The sequence below is a fragment of the Coregonus clupeaformis genome, chromosome 12 (assembly GCF_020615455.1).
Source record: "Coregonus clupeaformis isolate EN_2021a chromosome 12, ASM2061545v1, whole genome shotgun sequence".
Taxonomy (NCBI): Eukaryota; Metazoa; Chordata; class Actinopteri; order Salmoniformes; family Salmonidae; genus Coregonus; species Coregonus clupeaformis.
Window position 1 is genome coordinate 54,090,483 of NC_059203.1, and position 23,524 is coordinate 54,114,006.

At 42.9% G+C, this 23,524-nt stretch overlaps 1 protein-coding gene across 1 annotated transcript; it reads right to left on the bottom strand.

Annotated features, from left to right (window-relative positions):
• Positions 1–884: 884 nt before the first annotated feature.
• Positions 885–17,124, bottom strand: LOC121577673 (ETS domain-containing protein Elk-4). Its single transcript, XM_041891444.2, has 6 exons — positions 16,877–17,124; positions 7,534–7,748; positions 5,383–6,120; positions 4,978–5,226; positions 4,183–4,308; positions 885–3,169 (listed from the first exon to the last, which is right to left on the bottom strand). The coding sequence occupies exons 2-6, from the start codon at positions 7,738–7,740 to the stop codon at positions 3,071–3,073; spliced, it is 1,419 nt and encodes a 472-aa protein (XP_041747378.1). The 5' UTR covers positions 7,741–7,748; positions 16,877–17,124; the 3' UTR covers positions 885–3,070.
• Between the last annotated feature and the right edge of the window lie 6,400 nt (positions 17,125–23,524).

Here is a 23,524-nt window from a genome sequence, read left to right on the forward strand (position 1 = left end):
GAATCTCCCTAGAAATGATTTGTGGTACATTAAAACTTAATGATGTTCCTCATTCACAGGACTTGCAAATGTGGGTGAAGATATTCCATACTTAGGATGACTGTCATTCAAATCATAATACCTAAGCAAATCTGTTGGTAGAGCATGGCGCTTGCAACGCCAGGGTTGTGGGTTCGATTCCCACGGGGGGGCCAGTATGAAAAAAAAAAAAAAATGTATGCACTAACTGTAAATCGCTCTGGATAAGAGCGTCTGCTAAATGACTAACATGAATCATACAAACCAAAATGTAAATGTTAAGTCACATTACAATGTCATGAGAATAAGTAACAAAACATTATTGTGACAGGCTTTGTGAACACCCTGTATGGGTATTCTGACAGTAGCCTGCTTCTGCCTTCAACTGTGCCACATCATTGCCATTCCCAAACAGTATTAGCAAGGTGACATGTTTGCAAAGCAGAAACACTGGCACCACCCAGGCTATTCACTGGCCATGTCAAGGCAAGGGTCATTTTACCCACACCTGGGAGAGGAAAGACATAAGACAGACGAGTAAAGGACCGGTAGAAATCTATAATACTTACATTATGTATTCAATTCACTTTATAAACCAAATACGGTTAGTGCTCTGTTGAAGTTGCCTCCCAGGGAGAGCGTATAGGCACTGGAGACCAGGGCAGAGGGGAGTAGGATACGGTGGAGAGAGGAGGGATAGTTGTTCCTCCTCTTCATGTTTGGCTTGGGCTTGGGGTTAAGGCACCACATTAGCATGACTGAGTCTTATGGAGCAACGCTGCAGGTTAGAGGGACAACCTGCCATCCAACACTAGCGCCAGCGAAAGTACTCCTCACTTATCAATTCTATCTTCGGAGTCAAGATGTGATTTTCCTTCACACATTTAATGTTTTCCTTATGGCTTTACATCAACAGAAGTGCACAGCCTTAGGGTTAGTTTAGGGTGAGGATCCTTATTTGCTCAATCTCCACAAGGTTAGTGGCTATTTGTCAAAGGAGGTGATAATAAATCGGTCCATTGTCCTACCTGAGGCCACAGGTTTGTTTAGATTTAGTTTGTAGGTTAGGGTTTGGAATATGGTTAAGGCTAGGTTTAAGGTTGGGGTAAAGGTAAGGGTTATGGCTTCTCATAAATTGACCCACAGAGGGATAGGGGCTTTTTCACACAAATTCAAGCATTACAAACCCATAGGTCACATATGCCTGTTTGTCTCTAGTATAAATGGTGGGTGTGAGGTGGTTTGGTTCTGTTCTGATGTGGCCTCCCTACTGGTCTGAGGGTATTACAGTAAGGAATTAATCTATTATGGAAACAGTTACACACTTCAGAGAGCAGGGACATGTTTCTGACAGACCTCACACTGCTTCATATATACTAGCATGAAGTTCAGATCACTATTTTCTCTGTCATTTTCTCTGTCAGTTTACGTGAGGGTAAACTTTCAGATGAGGGTTATGGTAAGGGTAGAGTTGGTGTTGGCAAGCGGAGAGGTCAGTTGAAGCATTTCCCATCTGAGGGGGTCTCCAACTTTATTTTGTTGCATGAGAGCTAATCATTTTTTTCCTGCAACTCTTCTGCAGATCTTTAGTGTACAAGAGTACTGTTTTCTGTCAATATACCTGGTAAAATAATGTTAAATAAAAAACTCTAGGGCCCCTATAAAACCAAAACATTTTCCCCAAATTCGGTTTCATATTTTCCCAAATTCAGTTTTCTCAGTTACATTTTTCCTGGTTTTAGATTATTTTGTTTGTCACTCAAAATTACACTTGTTCATAGAGAAACAACGAAATAGGATGTTCTGAATCCATGCAACGCTTAAATCACAGCAGAAGACAATTTGTTTTAGGTCTGGAAGAATTTAGATTTGAGTGTAATTCCCCTTTTTTAATTGCGCATCTGGCCCTTTAATTGCGCATCTAGTGTGCCGGCTAATGTGCCAGTCTAGCGAGGGTTCTGTAGTGCTGCTGCTCATTTCATAGCAACCTTTGCAAATAACAAATAATAGATACAAATGCTATACTTACTCATGATATACTTCTGCCAGATAAGCCTATTTTGCAGTTAACATTTAACTGAGAAGGTTTTGGGGAAAGTATTTCTGTCAACCCACAAGACGGTTATCACATCAACTGCCTACTAGTGATGGACATTCCGAGTCTTTTCTGTGAGCCGGATCATTTGGCGCCGTTCACCTGAAATAGCCGTTAATTTAGCTCCCAAACGACTCTTCGCTCAGTAATGCTTAGAAATTGACCTAAAACCATCATTTAAATCCTAAAACGTTGCTTATCAGATTGTGAAATGTGAGTTCCATTTATTTTTTTTGACTATATTATTAGATGCCCTGCCCCCCCAAAAAAGTAAGACTTAATGACGCTCTCTCCTCATTATATTGTTCCTGCACTGAGGACCCATCACTACTGGCTACACACGGAGTAATAGACAAACGCCCGTACCACACAGACAGAAAAGGAGCAATATTGCTGGAAATTAATTGGCAGATATTGTGTTGGGTTTGGCTTTTTAAGCCAATAGTGGCTAACCAGGGGTGGGATAATGTCAATGCATGTACTTTCAGAATTGTTTGGCGAGCTACTCATATGTGGTCTGCGAGCTACTGGTAGCTAGTGATCGACCTGTTGGAGACCCCTGGTTTAAAACATACAACAAATAACAGGAAAATGATCCATAAAAACATCTAAAAACTTAGTTGGAATTGACAACACAGCATCAAACAGAATAGAACAAGGAAATAAGATGAAGGTTCACATATTAAATTTAAAAAAAAATCTGTAATCCCATTGGTCTCAGAGTGGAGACACAATTGGCTGTTCCAGGTAGAGATGCTCATTTTATGACTGCTCAGCATCCAATCCGTGAACTTTGCAGCACCCGTTACCATGGCAATTCTAAAAAGTCTGGCTAAGCCCTCTTTAGGGGAGTTGTCCCCCCCCCCCATGTATTGTGTCTGTTTGGGGGGTGCGGGGGGAGCAGAAGTAGGGCATCTGAGTGTCTGGGGGCTCCACAGGTTCCAAGGGTAAGGTCTCTTATGTCTTATGAGGGTCTGGGGTGAGGGGTCCGGGGGTGTTGGTCCCATCCAGGCTGTGTGTGGGTATATGGAAATGAGGGGTGAGCACCGAGGGGAACTGGAAGAGAACACATAAGAGAACACATGAGAACACAGTACCGCTTCAAATAAAGAGCAGAATTTGGGTCCATAGAATAGAGGACAGAAACAGAAGACGCAGTATGGAGTAGAAACACAGGGTGTTTCTCAATATGCATACTACCGTGCTCTACACTCATGCTCCTCCTTCGTTCTCCGAGGACGTTCTCGAGTGAGGAGAATGCATAAAAATTAACATTTTGAGAAGCACTGCGCACTCCCCTGCTACTGCATTACCTTTCACCAATACAGACGAAACAAGATAACTACATAAAGCAAATGCAAGCATGTAACTTCATAATTATCAGCCAGCTATTTGTGAAACGTATTAATCTAGCCAGCCAGCTAGTTTTACATGTAAAAAACGACCTAAAACGAATGTTGTAATGAAAGGTAATGTAGATAGCCAACGTTAACTACCAATTCTGTCAGTTAGCCTGCGGTCTACGCACACTACAGTGGATATTCTAGGCAGTTAAACATGCCAAAATTAACACAGTACGTATTCATTTTTAATGTATCAAGGCAACATGAGATGTGATTGGGCAACTTTTCATTCCGAAGTCGGAGTTAATTTTCTCTCACTTCAGCTCAAAACCCGCCGCCATTGTTTTCAAGAAATATTGAGTCGTTTTTTACTTGGCTCGTCTTATTACGCCAACAATCCTGGGAATATTTCAATTGAAGCTTGAATCGATTAATACTTAGAAATGTGTACAAACAAAGTATGCATATGAGAACAGCCATCCGTGCTCCTTTCGTATACTTTGATTTGGACTCGTACGCCGATTACCGTTCCATGCTCGGAGCACAGTAGTATGTATATTGAGAAATACCCACTGAAACACAGAACAGGCTAGAGCAGGAACTGACAGAGAGGACAAGGACAGAAAGAGGAATAAGAGAAAGACAGTGAAGTGCAGTGGAGATTGAAGGGTTCCCTGAGACATGGATGAGTGGGATAGAGTGATGAGAGAGGGGGTGTGTTCTGACCTGGAACAGGGTGTGTGCTCCCTGCTGGCGCCGGGTGGCAGGGCTGAGGGGAGCCACCGGGCTGAGCGTGCTCCAGAAGTGGATGTTAGATAGAAGGGGACTGGGGGTCAGCAACAGAGTGGGTGTCTGTAAATACACACACAAAACACACAAGGAGCTAGTCAGCAACAGATTTGGACACATAAATAGTCATTTGGGAATATCTCAAATTATGGCACAAAATTGTTCTCAAAACTGGAATTACAGCTTTAAGTGCAAGTATTCGTGCAGACTTGATAAAGACCAGAAGAAAAAATATGTGCTCTTCTGTATCCATAATGGAGGCTTTGATGGTTTCCCAGCAGGCCAAGGCAAAGTCAACCCAGAGGAGAAGCTGGCCTGGGGCTGGCTCAAACAGTGCTGTCTCATGACCAAAGTAACACAGATGTTAAACTATAGAGGGAGAATCTGAGAGAATAATGAGACCATTGTCAGGTCGATCTAATCTTACAATCACAACAGGAACACATGGTCATGTGGTCAAACAGTCAACATCCCATTGACAGGCCAAATGAATGAAAATAGTAATTGTCATGGTAACTCTGTTCAGACTGGGAGAATGGGTGTTCAATAAAACTACAACACTGCTGCCATCTGCTGGGGGAAAATTAGCAATGAACTGTGTTTACATTTCACTTAGCCTTGTCCCGAATTGTAAATGTCTCTTCTCCTAATCAAGAACACATCTCAAACAATAATTCTGAGTGAGTGTGGAGTGTATAAGATTGCGTAAAAATGAATGTGTGTGTGTCTCACCTGTAGCAGTGCTGGTGTGAGAGAGGCGGTAGGTAGGGAGGGGCTGTAGAGGTTCATAGGTGAGAGGTCAGAGGTGGTGACCACCAGTGTAGGAGTGGACAGCTCCAGGACTTTAGGAGGCTTGCGGGCCTTGCCCCCTGTGATATGGGCACTTACACACAACGGAGACAAACTCATCTCCCTATTCCCTCCCTTGTCCCTGTTCTCTACACACGCCTCACCACCTGACACTTGGCCAGAACTCTGCACCTGAGAGATGGGGAGGGGAAAGCAGTTGAATCACAGAAAGCAAAAACAGGAATGCTAAATCCATCTTCATGTTGAGTAATCTGCATCTCTGTGGACTGTAAGGAGATGGTCTCCATGTCGCAGTAGGTTGTGTGTGTGTGTGTGTGTTTTCCTTACCCCCTGTATCTGCGTCTCTGTGGGCTGGGAGGAGATGGACTCGATGTCGCTGTCAATCACAAGCTCCTGGGTGGAATCAGGCACCATAGTGGGGGAGGGGCTCCGAGAGGGCAACTCTGATAGGCTGAAACTATTCAGGATTCTAGGACTCGAGGATTCCATGGGCTTGGCTTGCTCAAACGCACACACAGCCTGAGGCAGGAGGACGGAGTGTGTCATCACGACATCACCCATGGGAGGCGGGACTTGGAGAGAGCACAATGGCGGATTAGGTGTTTCTATGGTAACCAGAGGAGGGGGAGGGCTTCTCTTGGGAGGGGTGGTCCCAAACTTGATAACTGACGGCGACAGCATTGGCTGCTGGGAGGGCGGGTCTTGAGCCTGGGTATTGGACTTCCTGTCGGCCATCTTGTCTGCAGGGTTCTCCATCTTGATGGACTTGAAGAGCTGGCGTCCATTTTGCAGCGACGTGAGGGTGAAGGAGGTGTACAGGCCAGAGTGGATGTAGTCATTACGGCTGGACGGCTTAGTACTGGACCCCTGTGTTGCTGTCATACCTTCACCCCTGTCCCCACATTCACCATCTTGGGAGGTGTTGTCCCCCCTCTCGGACAGCGGCAGGCTACCCCCTGCACCCCCCTCCCCCTCCAGCCGAGCAGAGGCATCCCCTTTCAGGATGTCTGGGTAGGAGACGAAACGGTACACAAACTTCTGCCCGTTCACCTTCTTAATTATGTTCTAGAAGAGAGTAGGGGAGAGCGAGAAATGTTACGCTATGTGGAAAAAGATGTACACAAGACAGACACTCTACTCTCTCCCCCCTCTCCTCCCCCCTCTCCCTCTTCCAAAAACAGCCCACAGAGTAACCACTGCGTGGGACTGTTCCATTCTTCCTGTCTGTCCCAAACTAAACACAGCTCACCACCCCACCCACTGACAGAGGCAGGCTGTCTTTAGGCTAAACCACAGGCAGAGTGGACAAGACACACAGCAACACATGAACCCAGCAGTACTCTTGAGAGACTGGGTGGTGTGGTGACATCACAGGAGGGCATAACAGAAACTTCCCTGGCCATAGCTCTACCCAGCCCAGCATTAAACTAAACCCTGCACTCATTTTCAACAAGTCTCATCAAGGGGCTCCTTGTCAAAGTTAATGCGTTGTGTGGGAGTGTGTGTGTGTGTACCTTGTCATAGTATTAGTATTCTGCTGAGTTTGTTGTAATTCATGCTGTGTGTGTGTGTGTGTGTGTGTGTATGTGTGTGTGTGTGTAGGGCCCTATAAAATCTGTGATGCGGAGAACTGGATGGGATCACGGAATCCAGACAAAATGGAATTCAACAATGTAAAAAAAATGTATTGAACTTATTTCAAAATGTATTAACTTGCCCAAGATTATCATAGGACATGAACAAAATTCATCAGTGATTGTTACTTTCCTTCAACTCTCTGAAGAGGTAACGCGGGAATGCCCGTCTTGGTGCACGTTTGTCTCCCACTTCGTGTATTCTGATAGATGGGAAGGCTTTCCAAAAAACCTTCTCAATTAAATGTTAACTACAAAGTAGCCTATGCCTACCTGGCAGAATTATATCATGATTATTTTCACCATTCCAGTGGGTATTTGTTTAGCAAACTCTGCAATCACATGTGCACTACATAAACAGCGCTAGCCAAACAAGTCTCTTACATTTACATTTTTGTCATTTAGCAGACGCTCTTATCCAGAGCGACTTACAGTAATGAGTGCATACATTTTCATACTGGTCCCCTGTGGGAATCGAACCCACAACCCTGGCGTTGCAAGCACCATGCTCTACCAACTGAGCCACACGGTGTGCATTTGCTGGTGTGCACTTGAATTAAAGGGTATCTATACAAATTTAAAAAATGAAAACGTCTTAGATTTTTCCCAGACCTCAAAAGTGGTCTGCTGATGTTGTTTAAGCATTGTTGTGGACTTAGAACATCCTATTTTCTTTTTTCTACTAAAAACTGATTTTGAGAGCGAAAACCTGAAGAAATCTTGGACAAATCAGAAACCCTGAAAAACAAAAACGGAGAAAACAGAATTTGGGGAAAAAACTAAATGGAATTGGGCAAAAAATACTACAGGTTTTATAGGGGTCTATGCATGCATGTGTGTGTACCTTGTCGTAGTAGTATCTCAGGGCTCTGCTGAGCTTGTCATAGTTCATGCTGGGTTTGTTCTTCCTGGTGCCCCACAGCTTGGCTACCTCCTCCGCCTGCAGCAGCTTGAACTCGCCCTCCTCATTGGTCCAGCAGATCAGCTGATCATTGGTGGGGTCCAATAGGAGCTGGAGAAGGAACTGCCACAGGGTCACGGAGCTGTCCATGCTCCCCGCTACAGAGAGAGAGAGAAAGGGGATGACAGACCAGACATGCAGTGTCACCAAAAGGCAGTGATTCAATGCTAAAGTCAACCTGAGCATGTAAAAATAAAGTTAATAATTTCCAAATGTTGGAGTTCAGACATTATTTTACCAGTTAAAGCAGGAATTGCATGATTTTTTTATATTACAGTGTAGGAGGCCAAATCTCAAATAAGGCTTTCAGTCAATCATATTTCATTGCTTTTAGAAACTGCTTGTTTTTCCACTCACACCTTCCCCCAGTGTTAGTGAGGAATATGAGATGTTAATGAAGCAATACAGAGCAAATTGAGTGCCTTGTTTTGTTTGCATGTTCTACAGTCTTGTAAATGTAGGGGGCTGACTGGGACAGGCAATGTATAATCCATAAAGTTTTTTAGAAAAAGTTTTGTAAAACATGCACCTTACATTGGATTATTTAAACTTTCTCTGTAAAGCTAACTTTCATAAAGGTTTTATATGGTCAATAAATGGGTCCTTTCTTTTCATTGTCAAAACCCTTTTTCAGCATGATGATATCCGTAACAGTCGATAACAGTTGTGAATGTGATTAATATTGATTTATCAAATCGTAGCTTCAGAGACTTGTGCATTCACCAGATTTTGTGTGCTTGTTCCAAGATGTATCCTTTAGACTTTTACTGAAGCAATTTTTGATATCTCGAAAATTGTGTTCTAGGTAAGATTATCTTGGAAAATATATGCTGAAATGCATTTCTCATACATGACAGTACTGTATTTTAGATAATCTATGAATAGTTTAAAATGAAAGCCCTTCAAAATATACTGACTTCATCCGGTGTCCAGAAAAGTGGATTGGCAGTATAGGCACATGCATATGGTCTCATTTGCATATTTGGTTACAATATTTCAGAAAAATTGCAATACCGAAAAATATTTTTGTGTCTACATTCACCTGGTAGGGGCTAATTTTGATATATATATATATATATAAAGATTAAAAAAAATACCTTTCAGGGTGTGGTGCCTGGCCTTGTATACTATTCAGGTTACCTGTAATTACGCAATCCTAAGGCACTATGCCTTTTGCTGACATTTTTTAAACATTCCAAATGCTAACAAATGTGTTGTGGCAGATTTTTATCAAGAAATCTTTCAGATTTGAATGTCTATTTCAGACTCCGTAACATCCATAATGGTCTCTAAAGTAATAATGGAAATGACAATATTAAAAATAAATGTTTTTGTGTTCAGCCAAGCATTTCCTTCAAAATGACTGTTTTGACCCGAGACTTACAACCTCAGACGTTTGCTTTTATGTTCAATCTCCCCAAAAAGCTTGTTCATGTCATGTACCATCCATAACGCTTCTTATTTTCTTTATTTCTTCAACATGCCACTATTTAACAGTCTGCTTTTTGAGGTATACACTCCCCCCACGGGGTACCATAGACACACACATTAAAAGTTTAATTTAGCCTATATTTTAATTCTGTGAGACATTAAAGTTGTGATTTTGCATGCAATTGTAATGTCCATAATGCTGGAATCGCCCTTATCAAACTGGTGAACTGCTCCTACTCATAGCGTTGTAAAGTCCCCCATTCAGAATCTACAGCCTCAGTCAACAAGCCTAGAGTATCTGCCTTTTTCTGCACTCAACAATGCTAAGGCACTATAAGATGTCAATTTCAGTTGCAGCATTTGCTAATCTTGATTACCTAATAATGAGTTATTGTTTGGAATTCAAGCCTCCTGAGTGGTGCAGTGGTCTAAGGAACTGCATCGCAGCGCTAGCTGTGCCACTAGAGATCCTGGCTCGAATCCAGGCTCGGGAGACCCATGGGGCGGCGCATAACTGGCCCTGCGTCGTCCAGGGTAGGGGAGGGAATGGCCGGCAGGGATGTAGCTCAGTTGGTAGAGCATGGCGTTTGCAACGCCAGGGTTGTGGGTTCAATTCCCACGGGGGGCCAGTATGAAAAACAAAATAATGTATGCACTCACTAACTGTAAGTCGCTCTGGATAAGAGTGTCTGCTAAATGACTAAAATGTAAGATGATTTGATGATCAGCCCAGCTCCTTGGTCAGGCATATCGTCATGAAGAAAATATGTTTTAAAAACCTTTTCACCTGGTTTGTAGAAATGCTGTACATTCATTCATAAGGCCGTGAGAGAGACAGAAACATATTTCTAAATTGTAAAGCTGCAGGGGACATTGGTGTTGTTTGGACTAGAGGGGGTGCAGGGGAAAAAACTGCCTTTCATATAACTCTGAATAACCCCCATCATGCAACACTTCATGGACAACAACAAAGGAGCAGGGAGCTTCGTGCTATATAACTCGGCTGTGAACTCGGCAGTGAGAGAACACACACACAGAGGGGCTCAGAGGAGAGCTCTGCTGTATGAGCCTGGCGTATGGAGGAAATAAGGCAGATTTTACTCCAGTCCAGGCCCATTAAATGGCTAGGTGGAGCCCACACCTATCCTGTCCCTTTAGATCTTTAAATACAACAAGGATAGGGCCATAAACAAGACTTGGGTTGTTTTCAAACTGAGGAACAGCATTCGTTTTTAAAATGACAAAAGGTAAATAGGCTAGTAAAGCTAAAAACTGACTTCAGTTGGTTGAGTATGAATGCTAAACAAGAAAATTACACTAAATGTAGCTCAGTTGGTAGAGCATGGCGCTTACAACGCCAGGGTTGTGGGTTCGTTTCCCACGGGGGGCCAGTATGAAAATGTATGCTCTGGATAAGAGCGTCTGCTAAATGACTAAAATGTAAATAAATACCCTAAACATCAAAGTAAGCTATTAAGCCTTACATACAGTTGAATTCAGAAGTTTACATACACTTAGGTTGGAGCCATTAAAACTAGTTTTTCAACCACTCCACAAATTTCTTGTTAACAAACTATAGTTTTGGCAAGTCGGTTAGGACATCTACTTTGTGCATGACACAAGTAATTTTTGTAACAATTGTTTACAGACAGATTATTTCACTTATAATTCACTGTATCACAATTCCAGTGGGTCAGAAGTTTACATACACTAAAGTTGACTGTGCCTTTAAACAGCTTGGAAAATTCCAAAAAATGATGTCATGGCTTTAGAAGCTTCTGATAGGCTAATTGACATCATTTGAGTCAATTGGAGGTGTACCTGTGGATGTATTTCAAGGCCTACCTTCAAACTCAGTGCCTCTTTGCTTGACATCATGGGAAAATCAAAAGAAATCAGCCAAAAAATTGTAGACCTCCACAAGTCTGGTTCATCCTTGGGAGCAATTTCCAAACGCCTGAAGGTACAACGGTCATCTGTACAAACAATAGTACGCAAGTATAAACACCATGGGACTACGCAGCTCCAAAATCGCCATAAAAAAAGGCAGTTTACAGTTTGCAAATGCATATGGGGACAAAGATCATACTTTTTGGAGAAATGTCCTCTGGTCTGATGAAACAAAAATAGAACTGTTTGGCCATAATGACCATCCTTATGTTTGGAGGAAAAAGGGGAAGGCTTGCAAGCCGAAGAACACCATCCCAACCGTGAAGCCCGGGGGTGGCAGCATCATTACATTTTACATTTTAGTAGACGCTCTTATCCAGAGCGACTTACAGTTAGTGAGCGCATACATAATTTTTTAATTTTTCATACTGGCCCCCCGTGGGAATCGAACCCACAACCCTGGCGTTGCAAACGCCATGCTCTACCAACTGAGCTACATCCCTGCCGGCCATTCCCTCCCCTACCCTGGACGACGCTGGGCCAATTGTGCGCCGCCCCATGCTGTGGGGGTGCTTTGCTGCAGGAGGGACTGGTGCACTTCACAAAATAGATGGAATCATTAGGAAGGAAAATTATGTGGATATATTGAAGCAACATCTCAAGACATCAGTCAGGAAGTTAAAGCTTGGTCGCAAATGGATCTTCCAAATGGACAATGACCCCAAGCATACTTCCAAAGTTGTGGCAAAATGGCTTAAGGACAACAAAGTCAAGGTATTGGAGCGGCCATCACAAAGCCCTGACCACAATCCTATAGAAAATGTGTGGGCAGAACTGAAAAAGCGTGTGCGAGCAAGGAGGCCTACAAACCTGACTCAGTTACACCAGCTCTGTCAGGAGGAATTGGCCAGAATTCACCCAACTTATTGTGGAAGGCTACCCGAAACGTTTGACCCAAGTTAAACAATTTAAAGGCAGTGCTACCAAATACTAAATTGAGTGTATGTAAACTTCTGACCCACTGGGAATGTGATGAAAGAAATAAAAGCTGAAATACATCATTCTCGCTACTATTATTCTGACATTTCACATTCTTAAAATAAAGTGGTGATCCTAACTGACCTAAGACAGGGAATTTTTACTAGGATCAAATGTCAGGAATTGTGAATAGCTCTTATACAAAGCATGCCATGACTATGAAAATAATATATTCGGAATGAGGGGAGGATGGACAAAAATCCACTGCTTTTTTTTGTGGCTTTTAATCTTCAATAGCTTATATGAATTAATTAATTCTACATGGATATCTAAAACACACTCCATACTGAAATCAAACATATTTGGGTCAGTATCAATGCGTGATGTCACGTCCGTAAAACAGCCTGCACACGCATCTCTCCAAGCTGACAATGGGAGGTGTCACTACTGGCCTATGAGGACAATAATATTTTACCTAAACCTAAATAGGCTGGACCATCCCTTTAAGGTTTATTGTTATTGATAATTTTTTGGTGGAGTGAACTACACCTGCTGAAATTTTGCGTGAAAGGAGAGTGTAATAGGGGCGGTGCATTACAGAGATGAGCGGCTGTCAGTGCTGAGCGATTACCCAGAATTATTTCCCCCCCCCCCCCTCGATTATTAAACAACTAATTGACCAACGTCGGTTCAATTACTTGAATTCCATTTAGTAGGCATGACAAATGTATTTTTAAGATTTCAGTTATCTAATCTAAATCAATAAATCAAAGCATGTTTTGGGGCTCATTCTGTAGTCATGGCACGCTTTGTGTAAAAGCTATTGAAGATTGAAAGCACCCCAAACAAATTCTAAAATAAAATAAATAAAATAAAAAACCTGTGGATATTTGTCCATCCTCCCCCGATTCACAAAATATCATTTTCATAGTCATGGCACGATGTGTAAGAGCTATTGAAGATTGAAAGCTGAAAAAATACTAATACAATTCTAATAAAATACAAAAAGTTGTGTATTTATGTCCATCCTCCCCCGATTCAGAATATACAGTATATTCAGAAAGTATTCAGACCCCTTCCCGTTTTGTTACGTTACAGCCTTATTCTAAACTTGATTAAATATATATACACTGCTCAAAAAAATAAAGGGAACACTAAAATAACACATCCTAGATCTGAATGAATGAAATAATCTTATTAAATACTTTTTTCTTTACATAGTTGAATGTGCTGACAACAAAATCACACAAAAATTATCAATGGAAATCAAATTTATCAACCCATGGAGGTCTGGATTTGGAGTCACCCTCAAAATTAAAGTGGTAAACCACACTACAGGCTGATCCAACTTTGATGTAATGTCCTTAAAACAAGTCAAAATGAGGCTCAGTAGTGTGTGTGGCCTCCACGTGCCTGTATGACCTCCCTACAACGCCTGGGCATGCTCCTGATGAGGTGGCGGATGGTCTCCTGAGGGATCTCCTCCCAGACCTGGACTAAAGCATCCGCCAACTCCTGGACAGTCTGTGGTGCAACGTGGCGTTGGTGGATGGGCGAGACATGATGTCCCAGATGTGCTCAATTGGATTCAGGTCTGGGGAACGGGCGGCCCAGTCCATAGCATCAATGCCTTCCTCTTGCAGGAACTGCTGACACACTCCAGCCACATGAGGTCTAGCATTGTCTTGCATTAGGAGGAACCCAGGGCCAACCGCACCAGCATATGGTCTCACAAGGGGTCTGAGGATCTCATCTCGGTACCTAATGGCAGTCAGGCTACCTCTGGCGAGCACATGGAGGGCTGTGCGGCCCCCCAAAGAAATGCCACCCCACACCATGACTGACCCACCGCCAAACCGGTCATGCTGGAGGATGTTGCAGGCAGCAGAACATTCTCCACGGCGTCTCCAGACTCTGTCACGTCTGTCACGTGCTCAGCGTGAACCTGCTTTCATCTGTGAAGAGCACAGGGCGCCAGTGGCGAATTTGCCAATCTTGGTGTTCTCTGGCAAATGCCAAACGTCCTGCACGGTGTTGGGCTGTAAGCCCAACCCCCACCTGTGGACGTCGGGCCCTCATACCACCCTCATGGAGTCTGTTTCTGACCGTTTGAGCAGACACATGCACATTTGTGGCCTGCTGGAGGTCATTTTGCAGGGCTCTGGCAGTGCTCCTCCTGCTCCTCCTTGCACAAAGGCGGAGGTAGCAGTCCAGCTGCTGGGTTGTTGCCCTCCTACGGCCTCCTCCACGTCTCCTGATGTACTGGCCTGTCTCCTGGTAGCGCCTCCATGCTCTGGACACTACGCTGACAGACACAGCAAACCTTCTTGCCACAGCTCGCATTGATGTGCCATCCTGGATGAGCTGCACTACTTGAGCCACTTGTGTGGGTTGTAGACTCCGTCTCATGCTACCACTAGAGTGAAAGCACCGCCAGCATTCAAAAGTGACCAAAACATCAGCCAGGAAGCATAGGAACTGAGAAGTGGTCTGTGGTCACAACCTGCAAAACCAGTCCTTTATTGGGTGTGTCTTGCTAATTGCCTATAATTTCCACCTGTTGTCTATACCATTTGCACAAAAGCATGTGAAATGTATTGTCAATCAGTGTTGCTTCCTAAGTGGACAGTTTGATTTCACAGAAGTGTGATTGACTTTGAGTTACATTGTGTTGTTTAAGTGTTCCCTTTATTTTTTTGAGCAGTATATATATATATATATATATATATATATATATATATACTGTATATATAAAAATATATTTATATAAAAAAAATGTTCCCATCAATTTACAAACAATTCCCCATAATGACAAAGTGAAAACAGGTTTTAAAGAAATGTTTGCAAATGTATTAAAAATAAAAGAACAGAAATACCCTATTTACATAAGTATTCAGACCCTTTGCTATGAGACTCAGAATTGAGCTCAGGTGCACCCTGTTTCCATTGATCATCCTTGAGATGTTTCTACAACTTGATTGGAGTCCACCTGTGGTAAATTCAATTGATTGGACATGATTTGGAAAGGCACACACCTGTTTATATAAGCTCCCACATTTGACAGTGCATGTCAGAGCAAAAACTAAGCCATGAGGTCGAAGGAATTGTCCGTAGAGCTCCGAGACAGGATTGTGTTGAGGCACAGATCTAGGGTACCACTTTTTTTTTGCAGCATTGAAGGTCCCTAAGAACACAGAGGCCTCCATCATTCTTAAATGGAAGAAGTTTGGAACCACCACCACTTATGGTAGAGTGACCAGACGGAAGCCACTCCTCAGTAAAAGGCACATGACAGCCTGCTTGGAGTTTGCCAAAAGACACCGAAAGACTCTCTGACCATGAGAAACAAGATTCTCTGGTCTGATGAAACCAAGATTGAAATCTTTAGCCTGAATGCCAAGTGCCACGTCTGGAGGAAACCTGACACCATCCCTACGGTGAAGCATGGTGGTGGCAGCAGCATCATGCTGTGGGGATGTTTTTTAGCGGCAGGGACTGGGAGACTAGTCAGGATCAAGGGAAAGATGAACGGAGCAAAGTACAGAGAGATTCTTGAAAAAAAACCTGCTCCAGAGCGCTCCTGACCTCAGACTGGGGCGAAGGTTCACCTTCCAACAGGACAATGACCCTAAACACACAGCCAAGACAATGCAGGAGTGGCTTCGGGACAAGCCTCTGAATGTCCTTGAGTGGCCCAGCCAGAGCCCGGACTTGAACCCGATCAAACATCTCTGTAGAGACTTGAAAATAGCTGTGCAGTGATGCTCCCCATCCAACCTTGACAGAGCTTGAGAGGATCTGCAGAGAAGATTGGGAGAAACTCCTCAAATACAGGTGTGCCAAGCTTGTAGCGTCATACCCAAGAAGTCTCGAGGCTGTAATCGTTGCCAAAGGTGCTTCAACAAAGTACTGAGTAAAGGGTCTGAATACTTATGTAAATGTGATATTTCCGTTTTTTATTTTTTATAAATTTGCATGAATTCCTAAAAAACAGTTTTTGCTTTGTTATTATGGTGTATTGTGTGTAGATTGAGTGGGGGGGGAACAATTTAATCCATTTTAGAATAAGGCTGTAACATAGCAAAATGTGGAAAAAGTCAAGGGGTCTGAATACTTTCCGAATGCACTATATAAAACGAATTTTACCTCAGTTTGATGTGGTACATCTGACTGATTGCTCTCTGCACTCTCTCTCTCTCTGCATAGGAAAAATTGGTTTGAAAGAGTCAAGCAGGTCTCATATGGTTGTGTATTGAACACTGCCTACCTAACGTGTGTGTTTGTGCGTGTGTAAGAGGCTTAGATGAAAAGTAAATCTGCCTTGACTCATCCAGCCCAGCTGGGACAGGGACACACCCCCTACTCACAATCTGTCTGTGTAAAAGGGGTCAAAACGGGACCAACTGGCTCCAAGTGCTGCCGCCAAGAGACAAGATTATATATATGATCAGAGTTTATCAGATTATGTAACGACGACACGGCACTCACACACACAGCTAGGACCCACAAAACAAAGAGTGAGATGTCACTTGCAATATAGGTTAATGTGATGTTTTAGTTGTCGTTTGTCCATCAAAACAATATATCGTATAACAAAAAGCACTACGAAGATATGGTGTTCAAATGTGATAGTAGCTAAAATGTCAACAACTAAATTAACTAGCTTGAAATTCAGTGAAATGGCCATGTTGTAGCCAACAGCTAGCTATGTAACGTTAACCAACGCTAACTAGCTATCTAGTTGCACGAAAACAGCCACTTGTTAGCTAGCCTAACGCTGAGATTTTGGACGTAACAATGCATTTACCCAGATTGCAATTAGCTAACTAGAATTTATTGTCCTACCCTTTGTCACCTAGCTAGCTGGTTTACAGCATAGTAACTAGCTAACTTATCTAGCGTTAGTTACGGTACGTCGGTAGCTTACCTTGCTAGTATAGCTCGTTTAAAAATTGAGCCGCCCAGAAGTGTGGATAAAAGCTCCAAAACATGACAGAAAACGAGCTTGCTATCTTCAGCAAGCAGAGTAGCAAATGGGTAACTACGTCCTTTAAGTAAAAACTATAAATTGCCGTATACGTTTTTGGCGATAAAACTACAGTGCGAATATTTAACAACAGGAAATTAAAACCATGTTGAGATCACTTCCTTTTTTGTTTGCGTTCCATATGCGCGTTGTTTTCTGTCACCGCCGTGGCTACTGTGGTTTGAAGTGTCGTCACGCCAACCAATTTTACTTTCATCTAGTTATGTTTCTGTCTTGACAAAAAACACACACATATATATATATATATATATATATATATATTCAACGATGCTGCAAGCTAAAATAATAAGTTCACTGTCGCTGTTGACCCCAAATCATATTGTGTAGGCCTACATTATAATGTCATTTCGCAAATTACAATTTAAAAGGCAAGTTTGCTAAGAAATTAGCGATTCGCTATTGTCATGCCTCTGATGCTCGCCTCGCATGAAGCATTCATGCGTGGGAGACGTGGAGTGTGAGAAATGTTGCTGCAACCACCCACCTCTGACGGCTATCCTAAAACAACTAGAAGCATATTTAGAGCTTATAGAATGTGTTGTCTGTCAATATGTTTTTTCCAGGTGTAAATTTGATTTATGTCACATATTCTGCTTTTGACATTACTGTTCAGAGCAGTACTAACAAATCAGAGAAGTCAAAATAAAATCAGGACAACCTGCTCAACAAATACCCCATCTGACCACCCGGTGGCAGCCTTGCACAAAATAGAGATTTTAATCAGGTTTTCAAAGGGCAAAGAATGTCCAGAGACAGAGTACCCAGTGTCTACTGTCGAGATGGATTGTATGCTGCCCCTATAGATCATGCTCAGAAACCTATGGATCTTATGAAATATGGGGACAGAACAGCCCTCCTTTTCTGTACAGTGGAGGCATCTGGGGTGTGGTATTGGAGAGTCATACCTCTATTGATCAGATGATTCAGTGGCAGTGGTGAACTGAAATTCAGCTATTTCCACACAGTGGATATTTTTCATGATTACAATGATCTATGCCCCAAACAAAGTATATTGTCTGCTCATAACAAGCATAATGTAAATAAAGGAAACTTGTATGAGACACACAGGCTAGTAGTAATATAATACCAACCTGTGTAAGTAATGTGATACTGTAGTAATGTTATGGTTAGTGTACGTCTGCAAGTGTGTTTTACCTGTACAGTTCACCGTATTGAGGGCACTAGGAGAGTAGACAGAGGTTTTCAATGAAAGATAAAATGCAGGCTACACACATGACACTGGTTCAGGCACTGGACAGAAAACACACACTAGAGTGAACAATTGCTAAAGATTGGTGAAACCATTGAATCACTGTTTGGAGTATATCAAATCTGTGGACAAATTGTTCACCTTTTCAAATTCTAAGAGGGTTGTGGAGAGCTATAGATGGACTGTAGATTTTTACTAAGATGGGTCTAGAACTCACACAGAGTAGAAATAGCTGTTAGGCACAGATCTAGGATCAGTTGGGCTACCATCTCTCTCCAATCTAAACCTCAACCATTACAGGGGGAAATACTAACCTGTGAACTGAAGCATGAAGTCACCTGTGGCTGCAAACAACAGAGTGTGATGAGACTATATTTTATATATACATATATACATATACTGTATTTTACCATTCATAGACCAGTATCTGGTGATAACCCTTCTGCAATCTTCATGTGAAATCCAGGACAATCTGAAGAACACCCCCACAACATTAATGAAAAGATACCATAGACTACGTTCATTCAGCTTGCCTGACGATTTAAACTGAATTCTTCTGCTTGGTGCTCTATCATTCACTGCATACTTCACTCTGAGACTGCCATCGTTGAAGTCGTTTGAGGGGACGTCAAAATGAGGGGTGTTGTACAAAACAAAGTAATCAGCAATTGGATCGTCTCTAACCAATCAGAGTAAAGCCAATGACACATTTTCAAGATGCTGCTTTACCCACGTGTGTTCTGGCTCTGGCCCAACCCATTGGTTTCTGGGAGCAATCAGAACAGTTAGAATGTGTTTGCATTCTAGAAATGGTCAGGGAGTCAAATGCAGACTCATTGCAGAGAAGAAACGGTTTGTGGGCGCAGCGTTTGGCCGAAGCAATGAGTCTGGGTAGCCAGGCAATCATTCAGCACCATCTAGGGATGGTTTAGTGTTTTGCCATTACTCCACTCTCCTTTATTAAAGTGACAGGCTGTCAGATGCTGTACCAGTCATGCAGAGGTTAAGATTGCATCTCAATGGTTGAAAGAGGCTTATTCTACTAGTCTCCTTTCTTTCATCTGCTCTGAAATGAAAGAACTGGGCAATAGAATATACATTTTCAGAGGGCATCCACCATGTTGCTTGTTATCTATCTTATGCAGAAGAAGAAGAGGAGTGTCACACCCTGACATTGAGATCTCTAGTTGAGTTGGTCAGGGTGTGAAATCTAATTTATATATTTCTATGTTGGCCGGGTGTGGTTCCCAAACAGAGGCAGCTGTCGGTCGTTGTCTCTGATTGGGGATCATACTTAGGCAGCCATGTTGCCTACCTTAGTTGTGGGATCTTGTTTCTGTTGGGTTTGTTTGATGGGTAGCCGCTTGAACGTCACGGTGTGTTGGATTTTGTTATTTTGTCTGTGTTTATTAAAATAAACGACTATGTACGCATACAACGCTGCACCTTGGTCCGATCCTTTACACAACGAACGTGACAAGGAGACAAGGAGAGGAAGCCACTTCAAGTTGTTCCGATGTCATCTATGGCTCTCAATGGAATGTGTGCAACACCCTGACCCACAGCCACAGGTCCAATAATTGTGAATCTTTGTTCTAGAACTACAGGGCAATTCCATGGTAAGGAATTATGCTGAGACTCTTTTCACTTTAAAATGTATGCCAAACAAATCATTGATTTCAAAGTTTAACAAACCGTACATCTCTATGCACAACAATTTAAAATATGTATTTTTAACAAAAACACATTTACTTGAAGAACTGTGCAGATTCAAAGTTTGGTATCAGAATTACGGTAAAATCTCCCTCAGTTTTTTATCCCAACCACATAACATTTTCCAAAAACTCTTATATATTTGCTCTGAATTAAGATTCAAAGATGTAGAAAGAATGGGGTGTCAGCTATGACATGACACCTTGAGCTTGAAAAAATCTATTTTGGTTATTAAACTACAGTAAGTTAAGTGGATTTACACCCGGTAACATAATTATGGTGACGGAATTACGTCATGGGTCCCTGATTAGTACTACACAGAAATGCATAATTATGGATATGAATGGCATTCTCTTCATGGTGACGTATCCTAAATAAGTACACAAATGTAGAAATATGCAATATCCTCCTCTGCATATTTGGGTATTATTCTACACACTGGATATTAATGTAGGGAGCTCCGCCCCAAAAAACAAGACCACATTTACTGTACTGAACTATCCTCTACTTTTCTTTACTGTACTGTACTCTAATGTGCTGTCCAAACTTTGAAACATAGACATCTATGATTGGTTCAGATTTGGTCCTGGACATCTATGTTAGGGCCAAATCAAGGCCGGTCTGGACCAGACCAAAATCAACATCTGTGGAAGTTGAACTCAAGGACTGACCAAAGTTGTAATACTTTTCGAAGTCCATGGACGTCCGGTGTCGGTCGGTGCTCAGTGGGTGAGGATGCTGGTTATTGTAAATGGGAAGAGAGGGGGATCATGGGGAAGTGTAATTAAGAGCCGGGAGAGGTGACATTAACTTGAGAGCGAGAAGGGGGCAAAGAGAGAGAGGGAAAGAGAGGGAGGGGTTGTCCAGACTGTTTTCACACTTTGACCACCAGACCACAGAAAGAGAAAGAAAACAGTTATGAGCTGAACATAACTGTACTGTGTACCAGTGGAATGGAGGACAGTAACAGGTGACCCAGTACTGTGGTTTGTAACTACTATGCTTTTCCATTGTAGCCAATTCAATTGCAGTAATTCTGTTACAGATACACAACCAAAAGTACATGGACACCTGCTTGTCGAACATCTCATTCCAAAATCATGGGCATCAATATGGAGGTGGTCCCCCCTTTGCTGCTATAACAGCCTCCACTCTTCTGGGAAGGCTTTCCACTAGATGTTGGAACATTGCTGCAGGGACTTGCTTCCATTCAGCTACAAGAGCATTAGTGAGGTTGGGCACTGATGTTGGGCGATTAGGCCTGGCTCGCAGTCAGCGTTCCAATTAATCCCAAAGGTGTTTGATGGGGTTGAGGTCAGGGATCTATGCAGGCCAGTCAAGTTTTTCCACACCGATCTCAACAAACCATTTCTGTATGGACCTCGCTTTGTGCACGGGGGCATTGTCATGCTGAAACAGGAAAGGGCCTTCCCCAAACTTTTGCCACAAAGTTGGAAGCACAGAATCATCTAGAATATCATTGTATGCTGTAGCGTTAAGATTTCCCTTCATTGGAACTAAGGGGCCTAGCCCGAACCATGAAAAATAACCCCAGACCATTATTCCTCCTCCACCAAACTTTACAGTTGGCGCTATGCATTGGGGCAGGTGGTGTTCTCCTGGCATCCGCCAAACCCAGATTCGTCCGTCGGACTGCCAGATCGTGAAGCGTGATTCATCACTCCAGAGAACGCGTTTCCACTGCACCAGAGTCCAATGGCGGTGAGCTTTACACCACTTCAGCCAACGCTTGGCATTGCGCATGTTGATCTTATGCTTGTGTGCGGCTCTACAGCCATGGAAACCCATTTCATGAAACTCCAGACGAACAGTTCTTGTGCTGACATTGCTTCCAGAGGCAGTTTGGAGTTCGGTAGTGAATGTTGCAACCAAGGACACGCGTTTCAGCACTCGGCGGTCCCATTCTGTGAGCTTGTGTGGCCTACCACTTCCCTGCTGAGCCGTTGTTGCTCCTAGACGTTTCCACTTCACAATAACAGCACTTACAGTTGACCGGGGCAGCTCTAGCAGGGCAGACATTTGAAAACGGACTTGTTGGAAAGGTGGCATCCTATGACGGTGCCATGTTGAAAGTCACTAAGCTCTTCAGTAAGGCCATTCTACTGCAAATGTTTGTCTATGGAGATTGCATAACTGTGTGCTCGATTTTATACACCTGTCAGCAACGGGTTTGGCTGAAATAACCGAATCCACTAATTTGAAGGGGTGTCCACATACTTTTGTATATACTGTATAGTGTAGATTAGATTTGGTAAGAGCATTACGAGTTTTAATCACTTAATAATTCATTGAAAACACTAACTGATTGGTAGGTATACCTTTACTTGTTAATTCTGTGAACTTTCATTATCGTCCCTCATGAGGAACAGAACATTTAAAATAATGTTTTTTAACCCTTATTTTACCAGGTAAGGAGAGGAATGAGCCAATCGGAAGCTGGGGATGATTAGGTGGCCATGATGGTATGAGGGCCAGATTGAGAATTTAGCCAGGACACCGAGGTTAACACCCCTACTCTTACGATAAGTGCCATGGGATCTTTAGTGACCACAGAGAGTCAGGGCACCAATTAACGTCCCATCCTACACAGGGCAATGCCTAATCACTGCCCTGGGGCATTGGTATAATTTTTTTAGACCAGAGGAAAAAGTGCCTCCTGCTGGCCCTCCAACACCACTTCCAGCAGCATCTGGTCTCCCATCCAGGACCAACCCTACTTAGCTTCAGAGGCAAGCTAGCTGTGGGATGCAGGGTGGTATGCTGCTGGCTTAAAGGACCATGCAGCCATTTTTATCTCAATATCAAATCATTTCTGGGTAAGAATTAAGTAAGTACCTTACTGTGATTGTTTTCGATTAAAATTGTAAAAACGAAACAAATAGCTTCTTAGCAGAGAGCCTTTTCTCAAGCAAGAATTTAGCTAAGGCTGTCTGGGAGTCGTCTGAATGGGAAGGGGAAAACTGAACATGTGCTGTTATTGGCAGAGAGCTTTGGAACTCTCTTTCTTATTAGTCTATTAAATGGGAATTTCACCCTGGCTCTGCAATGGCATATAGTCATAACTATGTTAACAACATTACGTTTTTATCATAAACATCACAATTATCCAAACCACAAGCTAGAACTCGCACATTTTAATTTCACTGCTAGAATCGTGAAGTTTCGACTCCCTGTGTGTTTGTCTGCTCATAGTCCGGCAATCATAGTGAATGCTGATACCGCCTGCTAGGTAGTGGGGGCGTGGCCACAAACTGGAATAATAGCATTGTTTACTTTGAACGACCAACACAGGCTCCATTGAAAACTGGCTGCCAGTACTAGAGCGTGGGGCGGGTTGGATGAGGATGGGAAAAGGTGGCGAGTAGTGTGGACGAAATTGAGAAAAAGTTGGTGAAGCAAAAGCTGTGCTGGAATGCAAACAATATGGGTGTCAGTTCTGATGGTATGGAGCGGGAAGATGACGGTCAAGGACCGGAATGGTCGGTAGTGGAAAGACATAGGAAGAAGAGAGATCATGATACAGAAAGCAGTGGAGCATCTAGTAAAGAAAGCATAAAGAGGGCCAAGGTAGGAAGCAAGAGTAG

Coding starts and splice junctions, on each gene's coding strand:
- LOC121577673 (XM_041891444.2), bottom strand. CDS start 7,740: ATGGACAGCTCCGTGACCCTGTGGCAGTTCCTTCTCCAGCTCCTATTG. Junction 6,121..7,533: donor TGAGATACTACTACGACAAG/GTACACACACAT, acceptor ACTCTCTTCTAG/AACATAATTAAGAAGGTGAA. Junction 5,227..5,382: donor CAGAGACGCAGATACAGGGG/GTAAGGAAAACA, acceptor CCCATCTCTCAG/GTGCAGAGTTCTGGCCAAGT.